We start from the raw sequence: 15,030 nt of genomic DNA on the forward strand, positions 1-15,030 counted from the left end.
AGTCTTTCTATCTGAAATTGAGTTTTTAAAAAATATTTTAAATTGTTTGCAATTTGTTAAATACAGAACTATTGATAGCTTTTTCTGGACATTTCCAAAACAACGCTCTATAAAACTGGCTTCTTTTGTACTGTTTCGTTCTGTCAGGGACCAGGAGCTATTCCTTCTGAATTACCTCTTCTGAGGTAAAACACAACTTGTTGGTAGATGGGGAACCCCTAAATTCAGATTGGGGTGAAAATAGATAGTTGGTGGACTGATACTAGGCACCGATGGTGGACCGTGATAGCTTCTGATACTGATTTGAAACAAAATTCTGAAACTCATGTAGGTGTCTGAGATACAATTTTAGTAACTCATTTCACATTACAAAGCATATTAGTCATTACCTATGCTGAATTTGGGATTAAATGAATCTTAGCCTCTGAGTGAAAGAGAGGTAGAAGGATCCATCAGCTGACACTACTCTCTGTGTTTTTCTTTAGGTTGGTACAGGGGCAACAGTAGCCACATTGGCTGATGCTTCAGAATTGCCAACCACAGTCACTGTTGCCCAAGTGAATTATTCTGCAGTGGCTGATGGAGAGGTAAGAAAAAGGATTTGGTCTGCATCTGCTTAAATACTTAAGTGTGTAGGTGAGGGAGTAGTTAGGGTCCAGAAGATAAAAAGACCGAGTAGCCAACACGTCTGTAGCATTATTTTATTTAAGCCTTTTAAAACACCAGGCCATGACAGTCTTGCAAAGTATCTTATGTTGTGTATATTAATTGTAATAATTGAAATTCATAGATCTTCATGATTCAGACCTGTCAAAAACTTAGAATTTTACATTTACAATATAGCATTTTGTATAATACACAAAAAAAGAGATTATCCATGTAATACTTTTATTCTGTGAATCCCAAAGATTTAATCATTGGGCTTTATTAAAAAAATATTCTATCATTAAGACTGGAGCTGACTAAAGAATTCTTTGGAGGGATAAAAATATTTTTAAATCAGTGGCCATGATTTATTACATTTTAAATATGTCTTTGAAAAGACTTTATGAAAAAAATCCTTCTCTACCAAAATCAAGGTAATTATGGAATGTTAATCTAAAGGTAGCTAACCTTAATTGAGCACTTGGTAAGCTAACAGCTCAACCCTATTAAGAATAGGTTCTGTGATCATCTTCACTTTATAGATGAGAAAACTGAAATATGTAGAGGTTAGGTGACTTGCCCAAAGTCATGGAGTAAGTGTTGAAGCTGAGTAATGCATTTAGAAAAATGTTGTCCAGGCTCTGAGCCATCCTTGAAGTTCAGGAAAGGGTTCATTAAGGCACTGTGGGCTTTTCCCCTAAAGGCACCAGTGTGGTATAGCCCTGAAGCTTGAAAAATACCTAACAAATGTCAAAGAGCAATATTAGGAATAAAGCTAAAAGTATTATCTCACCCTTGTTCACAATCATGGGGCATTTCCACTCAGAACACCACAGAGTCATTTTCATTTGCACAACTCAGGGAAGGGAGAAGACTGAGAAAGGGCTCGTGGCTAGTGAGATGAAGAGAAAGCTCCCCAGTCGGCCAGCAGGAAGTGAGCCCCTGCCATGCTCACTGACGCGTTAGATGTGTGGAGTGGCCTTACATAGGAACCCTGCTCTCGAGATGCTCCTCCTGTCCGATGGGGGAGAGAAGTGTCTACATGAACAAGCTCTGGTCCGTGCTGTAGGAGATGCTGCAAAGTGGTGTGTGCCTTCAGGAGACAATGTTTCCAGCTAGGGAGTCTGAGAAGGTTTGAGGGCAGGAACAGCATCTGGTTTTACAGGATAGAAAAGTAACAGTCAACAAGGATGTTTACTTTTCTCAGTGTATAAATATCATGTAAGAGTATGGATTAGCTGAGGAAAAAAATCTGTCAGTCCCCAAACACTACAACTGGAGGGCACTAGACAACACTAAAACTTGAAGTGTGAAAGAGATGGAGAAGACATTGGTGGGTACATTCACGAGATTTGTTATTCTTTGACTTATCCAAAGTTATCAACCATATCTCCCTACTGAATGTTTCCTGATACTATTTAAAGAAAGCAGCTCTGTGTTTCTTAAACACTTCTCTAGAGACTGATTCTTTGAAGCCCATTTTACTAAATAACTTCACATATATAGTGGTAATTAACGTATTTAGAAGTTCACGGAAAAATATGAAGAATCTTTTTTAAAAAATCTCAGTGACTTAACTATGGCTTTTTCAGCACATCATTTTTCAGTCATCTATTGTAGGAATGGGTGAATGACAGAAATAGCCTTCTGGTAAATACCTAAATTCAGTCAGATTTTAAAAAAAATGTAACTCTTTGCACACTTCCAATGAAACAAAAAAGACGTGAAGAGAAGCAGCATAGGTTAGCTCAGAAAGTGACAAAATGATTTAGATTTTATAGTGTGATTTATTTGCCTTCTCATTTCTCCTAGATATTGACATGGTTATTAGAATCTCAGTTTTGAACCATAAAAACTGGAATTACTCAAAATATCTCACTGCTTAGGGCAGATAAGATCACATCAAGTTAATGAAACATTGTATCAGATGACTCAGTAAAAACATCCTACTGCCTTGTATTTAGCATCTTTCTTCCAAAGAACAGAAAGCACTTTACAAAAATAAATGACAGCTATACTTTTAGAAGTTGTGAAGTCATTTTGTTATCCTAACCTTGCCAGTGAGAGCTCTTACCATTAGACTACACTGCCTCAACATCCAGTTAGTTACATTTAGTTATATTTATTAGAAGGACCATTGGGTCCTATCTCTTCTGGTAATATATGGTGTCCCAAATCTGTTTGAGTATTCTGTGTCCTGAGAATACCCAATAATCTAAGTACAGTTGGCCCTTGAACAACATGAGAGTTAGGGGCACAGACCCCTTATGCAGTCAAATTCACATATAACTTTTTGACTTCCCCAGAATAAACTACGAATAGCCTAGTATTGATCAGAAGCCTTGCTGATAACATAAACAGTGAACTAACCTATATTTTATATGTATTATATACTGTATTCTTTCAATAAAGCAAGCTAAAGAAGATGTTATTTGAAAAATCATAAGGAAGAGAAAACATGTTTATAGTACTACACTGTATTTACTGGGGAAAAATCCCCTTATAAATGGACCCACACAGTTCAAACCTGTGTTGTTCAAGGGTTGACTGTAGTTACAAAGAAACCAAAAATCTCTAACCTTAGCATAAAACTAAAGACACGATGAGTTACAAGACACTTAGAAATGAACAAGGAAATAGGGGCGCCTGGCTGGCTCAGTGGGAAGAGCATGCAACTGTTGGTCTCAGTATTGCGAGTTCGAGCCCCACGTTGGTTGAAGAGATATTTCTTAAATGAATAAACAAACTTAAAAAAAAGAGAGACTTTTGGGGCACCTGACTGGCTCAGTCGGAAGAGCATGCGACTCTTGATCTCAGGGTCGTTGAGCTCAAGCCCCACATTGGGTGTGGAACCTACTTAAAAAAAAAAAAAAAAGGAACAAGGAAAGAATTGGAAAATAGTATGAAATAAACTATGCTGATTTCAAAATACTTATACAATTTCAGTTTTGATGGCATATGTATTACAAATGCAAATGGGTTTGAGAATTTATTCAGTCCTGTGATAAGAGCACCGATTGGTAGTGGTGATACTAATTGCATTTAAGTGTCAGAAAAGTCAAATTTTGAAATAGAATGGTATCTGATCATAATGGTATATATGGTTCTGAAGAAGAAGAAGAAGAAACCAAAGTACAAAGACATTGAAGACACGAATTTTAAGCTGAACCATCACCACATGTAACAGTAGCACAACTTGTTCTAGATGGTTTTTTTAGGGAATATCAGTTTACCTGAAATATAAGTAGGCTGAAGAACAAGTAGGAAAACATAAATAAAGGAATATGTTCTCCATCCTGCCATTCAGTAAACACTTTCTGAGCCCTGTGCCATTTACTATATAGATTCTATAGATATAGGAAAATAAAGACTGCTCTAGCTCTTAAGGAGCACACAGGTAGGTGGTAGAGAAAAACACATCAAAGCACAATGGCAATGAGGTAAGGATCTAGAGGAAGCAAGCCCAGGGTGCTATAGAACACAGGGGAGAGGCCCTGAGCCTTGGACCATAGGGGAGTGGAGGGAGTTGTCTGGGCTCCTTCAGGTTCACCTAGGTCAGACTAGAAGCAAAGGTGGGAGTTGTGTCCCTGTCAAAGGGAACAGTGCATACGGTGCATCGCACTGTGAGAGTGTGGAAGGGCCTCAGTGGTTCACTGTAGCTAGAGGGATAAGAGTGACCGCAGTTTAAATGGCCTCATTGGAGTGGGTCTCTCAGAAAAGCATTGATGCTAACTGTACATCCTCTGAATATCTTTCCCTCCTAGGGCTTGGGGCCCTTTCTCTGGGACATGGTGACATCCGGCATAGATAACCACACAGTGGCTCCCAACAGATGGAAAGGGAGAGCAACAAGAGCTCAAGCAAATACAACTAAAGCACTGAGACTGAAGAATAGGAAATTCCAAAGAAATGTTAACACCCAAGTGATTTATTTATCACCTGCCATTATTCTGAATAGAAATCTCTTCGTCTGCTTCTTCTTCCTACTTCCTCTCTACCCTTTGCCACCATCCATTAATCTTTCATGCCATATAATTTAACTTCCTTAAAGTATACTGTATATGGCAACTTTCTAATACCATTTTTGCTACAAATACAGTTGTAACTAAATGTGTATACATTAAATTGCTGCCATTGGAGTCTGAGTATTGGGAGAGCCGCACTAGGCCAAGCTCTGCAGAGGGATGGGCAAAAATATAGAGGGGCAGATCTGGAAAGAGGAAGACTGTTTAATGGCAAAAGGTGACGGGCTGGCCGGCTTCGGCTGGTGTTTTGAGTGGAATCGTAGACCATCTACAAATTGGCAGTGTAACTTGCCATTTAAACTGGCATCATTTGCAGTGACACTCACTGGAGTAATGAAATCCAAGAGATATTAACTCTTGGGAAGCAAGAGTTTTGTGAGTTCCTGAGTGGGCAACTTTGTAGCTCTAAGGGGAGGAAATGGGATGTCTCTGCCTCTTAGTGATGGGCTCTGGAGATTGCTGGCTCCACTGCCTATGAGAACTCAGGGCCTTAAGTACTAGGGTAGTTTAAAGGAATGTCCCATTTTCTGGGAGGCTTTTGACAAGCATTCTGAGAAGCACTGTCATAGTCTAACTATGGTAATAGAACCAAAGCAAGAGGCATTTAAAATATCTACCTCTCCTAAGCTTGTGACACTTGCTTTGGGAGACGTTACCGTGCAAGCCCAAGCTCTCTACTCACTGGGCCGAAGCAGTGTGAATCGGGAGCCGCAGGAACTCCAGTGAGCGCAGCTAACGTCCTGAAACCCAAGTCTGTAGAAATATTGTACCTGAGCGGACTGATTTATCACCTACCCTAATTTCGAATAGAAATTGCTTTCACTGCCCCTGCTGCTTTTTGTTTTTGAGGGGGAATAATTAATCAGCTGCCCTTATTGAGCAAAATGGACTGAAGTGGCTAGATACAGGTATCCAGGACTGAGAAATCTCTCAATGCAAAGCATTATTACTAAAAGCAGTGGTTCTTAATTAGGGTACACCCCCCCCCCAGGACATTTGATAATGTCTGGAGATGTTTCTGGTTGTCATGACTGGGGAGGGTGCTGTTATCAACCAGTGAGTGGGTAAAACCAGGAATGCTATTAAACACCCTACAATGCACAGGACAGCGCCCCGCAGCAAAGACTTGTCTGACCTCAATGTTAATAATGCCAGTGCTGAGAAAACCCCTGTCCTTGATCTAACAAAACTAAATTCTAGTCTATTCTCTTACCAGATAAAATTTTTTTGTATGTTTTATTTTGTTTCTTCATAATTCCTCTCCACCTAAAGGAAAGCAGTTTTTGCTACATTAAAAAAAAAAGTTTCCTGAATTTGGCAGTTTCCATCAAAAATTAAAATATAACTTTAATATGCAATCCTTTAGTATACAAAACCTCTAGGAATTTACTCCATAAATAGACTCCCATAAAATATACAATGTGGTATGCAAAGATATTCATCACAGTACTGTTTGTAATAGCAAAAGACTCGGAACTTCTTAAATGCCCATTAAAAGATGGCTGGTTAAATAAATCATGGTGTGCTTATATCCTACAATGCTGTGCAGCCATCATTATGAGTCATGAATGAAGGAAGCAGGTTTATATGTTCCCAAATGGAATCACTTCAGAGATGTGTTGTTGGTGAAACAAGCAAGGCACAAAAAGATAACGTAGAATAAGCTGCCATTTCTATTTTTTAAGAGGGAAGTAGGAGAGAGTGTGTGTTTGTAAATATGCCTGCATATAAAGAGAATACCCCTGCAAAAACACATAAGAAATAGGTAACAGTAGTCACCTCTGTCTGGGCAAAAGGTCGGGAGTACTGGCATTGCATATCCTTTGATATCATTTGAATTTTTTTTAGAATATATTTATTATCCAAAAATTCTAACTTTTGAATTTTATGGTTTATTCAGAATTTTTAATCTGAGCCATGTTAATATATTACCTATTCAAAAGAATAGGTAAGACATTGATACGGCTCAGATATTTCAAAAATTATTTAAAAGTATACATTGGAAAATCTTGCTTTCTGTCTCCTATCCCACCTATTCCCACAACTCCCCTCCCCCCACACACAGAGAGGAGAATATTTTTAGTGGTTTCTTTTGTGTCCTTCCAGAATGTCTTTATGCAAATATAAGCAAATTCAAATATATTTTCTAATACCCCCTTTTTTATACACAGAAGATAGCATACTAAAAACCCTGTTCTGTACATTGTAGGTCATGTTAATTTAAAATTGTGTATGTATTTGGCTGAGCACATAGCAATTTTTTATAATCCTTTTATGACTTTGAGTCTTTACTATCATGTCCTTTCTGCCTCAGGTGGAACAAAATTGGGCCACGTTACAGGGAGGTGAGATGACCATCCAGACGACGCAAGCATCAGAGGCCACCCAGGCGGTGGCATCATTGGCAGAGGCCGCAGTGGCAGCTTCTCAGGAGATGCAACAGGGAGCTACAGTCACCATGGCACTCAACAGGTGGAGGCAGGGCTGGGGGAGTAAATAAGGACGCTGAATCTGTCCCTACCTACGGGTTATGAAGGGAGACATTGCACTTCAGTCTCTCACAATTGGCGGTTGGAGCTTAACACTCGGCCCCTAGGGTACTGTAATTTGGTTTATAATCTGCCTCACTCACCCTGTTAACTGCCCCACCCCACCCCACCGCAACCAGTCCAGCCTTCTGACTTGCAGCTCAATCCTGCTGGTCAAGGGACGTTGATCCGTTTTGCTTTACCTGTCTTGTGCTCTTTATCAGACCAAAAGCAGCAAGGTTTGAGTACTTGGGGTTTTTAAAGGGAGCAAAGGATACAGTAAAGCAAGAAGCTTCCGGGTTGATTTTCCATTTACCCTACAGAACAAACTGCTTTTAGTCATACTTTCATTCCTACAGAAGAAACTACTTTTTGTTAGGGGCATTAATCCAAGTTTTGGCTGGTTGAGAGCTGATTTTACTGACTTTTCAGGAAACTTGGTTCCCTTGCTTATCAAAGTCTTTGAAATGAGTTTTAGATTATGAGGAAAAATAATTGAAATATTTCCTTCAGGTATGTTTAGGAAAGGTGCCGCAGAATGGGATATTCCAGTGAGAGAGTTTCCGAAACTATATTGTTACCTACTTGGTTCCTTCTGTTGGTTTTGACAGAAGAGATCATCCCCATATCATTCTTTTTCTTCTTCATTGATGACATAATTTTATTTTCAGTGGACCTAGGCATTTTACCTAATAGTTAAGAGTGTGGGTCTTGAAGCTAGACTGTCTGGGTTTACATTGCAGCGCTGTCACCTACTAGTGGTTTGACCTTGGATCATTTACTTGAACTCGGTGCCCAGGCTTTCCTCTTCTGTAAAATGGGAGTAATGACAATAGCTCCCTTGTTAGGGATATTAACGAGATCTTCAGATCAGTGCCTGGCATATGGTAAGGCTGCTGTCCCCATTATGTGCAGCAGCTGTTAGCCTCACATTTAGTCACTGAATTCTTATGACCTGCCTGCACTCTACTGGGTAAGGTTGTAAATAAGGAGTGCTCTAAGATACAATGTCTGCGCTCAAAAAAGTCATACTGTTCTCTTTGGGGAAATTGATTTAAGTAAAACAGTAAACACTATTACTCAGTGCAATTGTGTAGTACAGACCATGAACATTGTAGAAAATCAGAGGAAGGGGATCACCTCCTCCAAACTATAAAAAATCAGCCAAAGTTTAGGTTGGTTGTGATAGATAACTAGAAAGCCTTGATAGGCTTATGTATGAATGATTTCCCTGTGGCTGTATAGTATGGGAGCTGAAAAGGTTCTGAGGCCATGTAGATTCAGGTTTGAATTCTAGCTCTGCCACTTACTAGCCATTTGATCTTGAGAAATTTAACCCCTGAGCCTTGGTTTCCTCATCATAAGGATAATTTTCATCATATAGAATTTGAAAAGATTTACTGAAATGTTCTATATAAAACTCTCATCGAAGTGTCCAGCCCACAGTTAGCACTTCCAAGGGTTAGAGTTGTCGGGGTACCTGGGTGGCTCAGTCACTGTCCGACTCTTGATTTACACTGGGTCATGATCTCAGGGTTGTGGGATTGAGCCCCACATCGGGCTCCGCGCTGGGCATGGAGCCTGCTTAAGATTTTCTCTCTCTCCCCCCTCTCTAAAAAAGGAAAAGAATTAGAGTTATCATTTAAATTGCATTTTAAATTTTGTCTATTCAGAATTACTTACGATGAGAAGAGATTAGAAATAGAAGGCCAGTTAGGGAGAAGCAGGCCAGGTGTGCCTTGTTAAAGGTTTGGAAACTAGTGAGAGTGGAGATAAAGTGACTGAGTTTGAAGGGAGTATGGCCAGAGTGTGGATGATGGGGTATGGAACACACACACCTCCCAGGGGTACTCAGTGAGTCCCCGAGTGACCTGGGATTGGAACTTTTTTTTTTTTAGATTTTTTATTTATTCATTTATTTGACAGAGGCAGCCAGCGAGAGAGGGAACACAAGCAGGGGAAGTGGGAGAGGAAGAAGCAGGCTCATAGTGGAGGAGCCTGATGTGGGGCTCGATCCCATAACGCCAGGATCATGCCCTGGGCCGAAGGCAGACGCTTAACTGCTGTGCCACCCAGGCGCCCCTGAAACTTTTTTCTTAGCCCATTGAACCATGTGGCTTTTCAGTAACATGAAAGTCTTATTTGGCCCAACCCCACTCCTTCCTTTGAGAGAGGATGCACGGATAAACTTCCTAAAAGTCATGGCCAGAGTGAGAACTTCCCTCTGGTCTGGTAACCCCTCATGGTGGCATGAAGCCTAACGGGCCACCATTAAAGACCAGCGAAACTTGATTTCATTGAGCCAGCACCTTGGATATTCCAATGAAGTGTGAGTGTCCTGGGAACCCTATACATAGTGGAAAATATGAGGCACATTCTTGCTCCCTTTAGTGGAAGGACCAGGGCTTATTTCTAAAGGCAAGGAGAGTAATGGTTTCCCCTGAGGGCTTGTTAACGAACTCAGATGCAGCTGAGGTGGCTATAGTGTTTACTCCAAAGGAAGGAGGATGCCGTTCACTGTGGCATGGAGGAGGAGGAGAGATGTTGAAATCTGTTTGCAATCAGAGAGTTCAGCACCCCGATGAGTGTTGGGGGATGGTACGTTGCAGCCTCTGTTAGGGGTGAAGAAACCAAGCCCAGCAGCCAAGACTAGACTACAGCCGGCTACTCGGGGCTTTCTGATTCCAGGAGAGGTCACCCACTGTCTGATGCCAGGAGATTTGGACTTAAGACACAGACCCCTGGTGTTTGCTTCTTTGTGGGACGAGACAATACTCCCAGCCTCTCTGCAGATTTGTGTGGCTGGAAGTCATCTTAGTGAAAACTACACTGAGAAATCTGGTCTTTGTTCCCATGGTAACAAAGCGATTTGGTAGAGCTGCTTCCTTCTAGCCTGTTTCAGGTGCAGATGGAACAAGTATGGCTCTTGAATAATCACCTGCCCCTCTCCCGCACTGTAAACAGCAGATGTGGGCACAGAGTGAGGACGGAGAGGCTGCATGATATGGCAGGTGGGGAATAAGAAGGCTGAGGGGCTCCTTCATCTGCTGGAGGGGAAAGGGGGGTCAGGACAGATGCAGGACAGACCTGTTTTTCAACCACGCTGTTAAAAAGAGTTTTGTGTAGCAAGTCAGAACAAGGGCCCGGGGCTCCAACAGCCTTCAAGCCCACCCTGGCATTACAAATAACCCAAAGAGGTTAAGGAGAGATTGTCATTAAGAAAAATGTGGAAACTAGTGAATATTAATTATTTTCAAGATACATAATAAATCAGCACTTTTAGAAAGGAGATGGGGAGAGAATCAAAATGAACAAATGAGGTGCAGAACATTATAGCTCAAAAAACCAAAAGTATTCCCCTGAACCACCAGAGGGAAAGGAAGTGAAATCATCATCTGCTTGTTGCAATACAAAAATTAATTTGAAGTTTCAGTTTGTTGGTTAAGCCATCCTAGATTATATTCCCTCTTAAGTCTGTCGAAGTCAGTATGGCCCTGGGGTGCCTGGCTGGCTCAGTCAGTAGAACACATGACTCTTAATTTCAGGGTCCCACACTGGGCATGGAGCCTACTTTAAAAAAAAATTGTTTTAAAGTCAGTACAGCCCTTGCATATACAGACGCATGGTAAGTATTTATAGACCAAATCTACATTTGCCCTCATAGGAATTTACACTGTGTTGTCAACACAGAGACAATTTTTACTTGTGTGCCTACTGTGTGTTGCAACTCGGCACTATGGGGAAGCAAAAGCTTGCTTTGAGTTCCCTTCTCAAGGAACTCAGAGTTGCTCTTCTTTTGCTGTGAAGACTCTTGGCTTAAAAAGAGAAGTGAAAGTACTATTGACTTAAAATTAGATATAATATTAAAATAAAATATGGCTGTAATGTATGGACTGGTACTCATTTGTCTAGTAAAATGGGATGGACGACCTAGACTAGAAATCCTCTCTGGAGATGGAGGGCGGGGGCGCCACAGCTGCTGCTTTCTCCTGGGGATGAAGGCTGGCCACTCACAGATAAGCTGATGAAAACTTTGCATTGGTAACTCTGGTTTAGAAACTTACTTTTGTGAAGGAGTAGCTTAGAGACTTTTTCAGCCATCTTCACCTTGTAAGTAAAGGGCATCTTTTCTAGCAGTCTAGTTTGCTCACTCCCATGAGGTCTAGTGTCGGGTTAGAGTAGATTTGGAAATGAAGGCCTGTTGGCCACTGGAGTCGCCGCTGTCTTCATGCCCCACGGGAAGGATCCCTCCATCACTGCTCTGCGTCCGGCCCCTGACCAGGGATGAAATAACTCACCTCCCCAGCCTGTGAGCTCGCCATCCCCCTCACATCTCTGGTCCCGGATTGCACTGGCTTTCTTCTACCAAATACATTTTAGAAAGGTGTTAAAGAAAATGACTTCAAATATGTACAGCTTCAGACAGAATAACACAGGTGTGACTGGGAGCAAGTGCACTTCCACGTCCGCGTAGCTGTCCTCCCTTCATCGCCCATAAAACTGCATACTGCAAGCACGTGTGTGGGACCCCAAGACTGGCAGGACACCCCCTGTGATGGGCACAGAAATCTGATGGTACAAATTGTGATGAAAACCGTGGGGAAGGGAGCAGTCGCTGAGGTAACCTGTAAACAAAGATCATATTTCCATGTAAACAGTTCTCATTTACAGCTTCTTTCTCCAAAATACCACACTGCTGCAGCTTTTCTCAAAGCCTGGACTTTTCAGCTCTCCGTGATGTCTTAGGCCAGAGTGTGAAATATCTGTGTCATGAATCAGTGACAGCTGGGTACTGTAAAATTTTCCAAAAAACATCCATTTCTTAAAAAAATATGTTAAAGATTAAGGATCTAGACACGAAATCATTCATTTTACTATCTCTAATAAAGACTTCTGAAGGACTTTAAAATTAAACTCTACCATGTAAAACGTAAAGAACAGCCTTAGTAGTAATTGCAGATCAAAGGTCCCTTTTAGTTCTAAATTGATGTTACAGACACCATGCAATGACTGGCTGTGGGCGTGGGATCAACAAGAAGTGTGTCTCAGCGTGGGGGGTGACCTTAGCTCTCACCTGGGCTGCACATGCATGCCAGGACTGTTGAGCTTTTTGCTCAGCCCCAATTACACCCCCAAATGTTTAGGAAGGAAGCAAACAAATTTGAAATATGTAATTATGACCTTGAACTAACTCAAAGGAAACCTGGAACTTAAAAGTTGCCACAGATGAATGACTAGGGAAAAAAGGGGGGTGTGTGTCAGCAATTTGGCATGCATTATTTTGAAGAAATAGTCAAAGAGTATTTACATGGGGAAATACAATGTTAGGCGAAAAAAAGCAGGCTGTAAAACTGCAGTAGGATCCTGCAATTAGCTGTTGTGTTTACGATTAGAAGGAAATAACTTATCTCTGTATGAAATTTTTAAAGTTTCTTTTATATTTAATGAAACTTTAACAAGTCTGCTTCTTGTATTTTATTATCAGAAAAAAAAAAACTTTGAACACAGAGACATAAAAATTGAAAAGCAAATCAAATTAGTAAGAAAGGGAGAGTTTTCTTTTTAATGGGACTTGTCTGTCCATTGGGTTTCTTTTACTGCTTCCTAGAATCCCTGCATTCCCCCAGGGAAGTGATCATGTCAGTTACTTTACTAGACGTTCTTAAATGAAAGTGACACTGCCGAGTGTGGTACATGTTGCTTTGCCCATTCGGGACATGTCTACCCTAACCAGTCCACGGCCCCTCATCCCCCCAATCCCACCCACGGCTCGTGACTACAAGGTGTGCCTGTCAGAGTTAGGGCCTGCAGCTTCAGAGGAAAGCGGCATCAACTGGCTTTTTTGGTGTCAAACCCAGGACTTTGCCCACCTCGGCAAAACTGGATGACACCATCTCCTCTGCTCCGTGCCCACGTTTGATACTCCTTCAGTAACGGTGCAAAGTGGGAGCTGATGCTTTCCTGGAAGAGGTGCTGAATTTCTGCATCTTTCACATTTTAACATCTCTGAAATTTGGATACTACAGTACTACAATTATCAGGCATTTTCTTTTCTTTCTTGCTGGCATATAAAATAATGGTGAATTGTCTAGTTTGTAGCATCAGAGAACCAATAAAAATGGGTATTTGTGCACTTGGGAAAAGCATATAGCAAGGAAAAGAAAGAAAAATAGGATACAAATTGCTAGAATAGCGCTCACTATAAACAGATGGTTAATATCTATTTTACAAAGTGTTTGCTTTGCAGTGAAGGCAGATTTCTTGTTTCATTGTGTTTATAGAAGCTAGGAGTTTGGGCTTACCCTGACCATTTAAAATTTCAAGGCTTAATTTAGCACTGCCCACATGAACCCTGAGGCAAAGAGAAGAGCTAGGCTTTGCAGGATATTAGGGTCTTGGTCAGCCATTACTTTGTATTTGAAGTCATGGATATGAACTACATTATTATGATTTAATATTAATTAAATAACGAGTTGAGGTTGTTGACTCCTCCTTTTATCATCCACCCTCTGCCACCAAAGGGCAGTTTTAGATCATCTGTCCAGTGTTACCATAAAGAGAAGAGAAAGCAAGAAAACTTTAGTGATTACCAACCAGAAAGGCTTTTGTACTGTCAGTATGGATCAGAGCTCCCGCTCTGGCTGGCAAGCACTCAACCAACACTGATAAAGAAGAGACTGGTAATGAGTGACTTTTGTCCTCAAACACCCATTTCTTAGAGTTAGCTTTATAAATCTGTAAGACTCGGGGGTTCTCTAGCTATTTACTCTTAGCGTTTAAAAATTCCTCTGGCCTTATCCAGCAGCACTGCACTCCCGTATCTCCTGGTAGGCTCATACCCATGAGTCCGTAGAGAGATCCAGGGAAGCGTTGGGAAGATGGTGTGTCTTGCTGCAGTGCTGTACCTTCATTTCAACTTACACATCCCCCTCTCTGCTGTCCCTGTGCCCACAGCGAAGCCGCCGCCCATGCTGTCGCCACACTGGCCGAAGCCACCTTGCAAGGGGGGGGACAGATCGTCCTGTCTGGGGAAACCGCAGCAGCTGTCGGAGCACTTACTGGAGTCCAAGATGCTAATGGTAAGAGAGCATACATATTTATTGAATATCTTCCCTGTTTCCACTTAAACCTTCCTGACATGACTGACAGCAGACCCTTCAGAAAGAGCTTGAGCTTTGATTTGAGTTTTTCTTTATTGATAGGCAATTGATGCCTAGCGAATTCTAGGAGCCTCTGATTCCTTTCACTAGTAGGAAACTTGGGGTTTTCTTGGGGGGAGGAAATGCCATGATAATGGCTATCTAACTGAATTGCTTATTTGAAAAGTATTTTGCTGTGATAGGACTGAGAGGTACTTTAAAATTTGCTCTGGGGCACATTTTGTCCTTTACTCTCCCATGGGGTAGATCAATGTCCTTTGCTGTAGCAGAGACCCTCCCCTGGGCAGGTACATTGTGGTAAGTTAGAATGTTCTATCTCAAGAAAGGCACCAGCATCTCACACAGGGTCAGCCAGTAGGCTGTGATGAAGGCGCCTTGCTGGTTGGTGCCGGGAGTCTGCCTCCTAATAAATGCGGCCTCACCAGGGACCTCTGGATTTAGCCAATATCACGCCACCACCCTGCCCTTCTTTCCCAGCTCTTTGACTTCCTGGATATTGGTGATTTCCTGAATAAACAAAAGGGAGAAAGTTCATAGAAATATGGTGGCAAAAATTTAAAATTTCAGCCCAGCTCTTTGGATCCACTCAGCAGGCTCTGGAAGTCAGTTACCAAGACCTGGGCTGCCTGGGGGAGTGCCTCAGACGTCTGGGGCAAAGACAAGGACCAGCCC

At 41.6% G+C, this 15,030-nt stretch overlaps 1 protein-coding gene across 11 annotated transcripts in view; it reads left to right on the top strand.

Annotated features, from left to right (window-relative positions):
• Nucleotides 1–15,030, top strand: part of NRF1 (nuclear respiratory factor 1) — a 141,358-nt gene that overhangs the window by 95,085 nt on the left and 31,243 nt on the right. For 8 of the 11 annotated variants that reach the window (XM_034671986.1, XM_034672010.1, XM_034672020.1 and 5 more), the window contains 4 exons: nt 486–587; nt 4,410–4,568; nt 6,985–7,142; nt 14,153–14,277. In XM_034671986.1, the coding sequence (XP_034527877.1) occupies nt 486–587; nt 4,410–4,568; nt 6,985–7,142; nt 14,153–14,277 (544 nt within the window). The remainder of the gene's footprint in view (nt 1–485; nt 588–4,409; nt 4,569–6,984; nt 7,143–14,152; nt 14,278–15,030) is intronic. The other 3 variants (XM_034672013.1, XM_034672025.1, XM_034672004.1) reach the window with 2 other exon arrangements.

Source organism: Ailuropoda melanoleuca, chromosome 1 (genome assembly GCF_002007445.2).
Source record: "Ailuropoda melanoleuca isolate Jingjing chromosome 1, ASM200744v2, whole genome shotgun sequence".
NCBI lineage: Eukaryota > Metazoa > Chordata > Mammalia > Carnivora > Ursidae > Ailuropoda > Ailuropoda melanoleuca.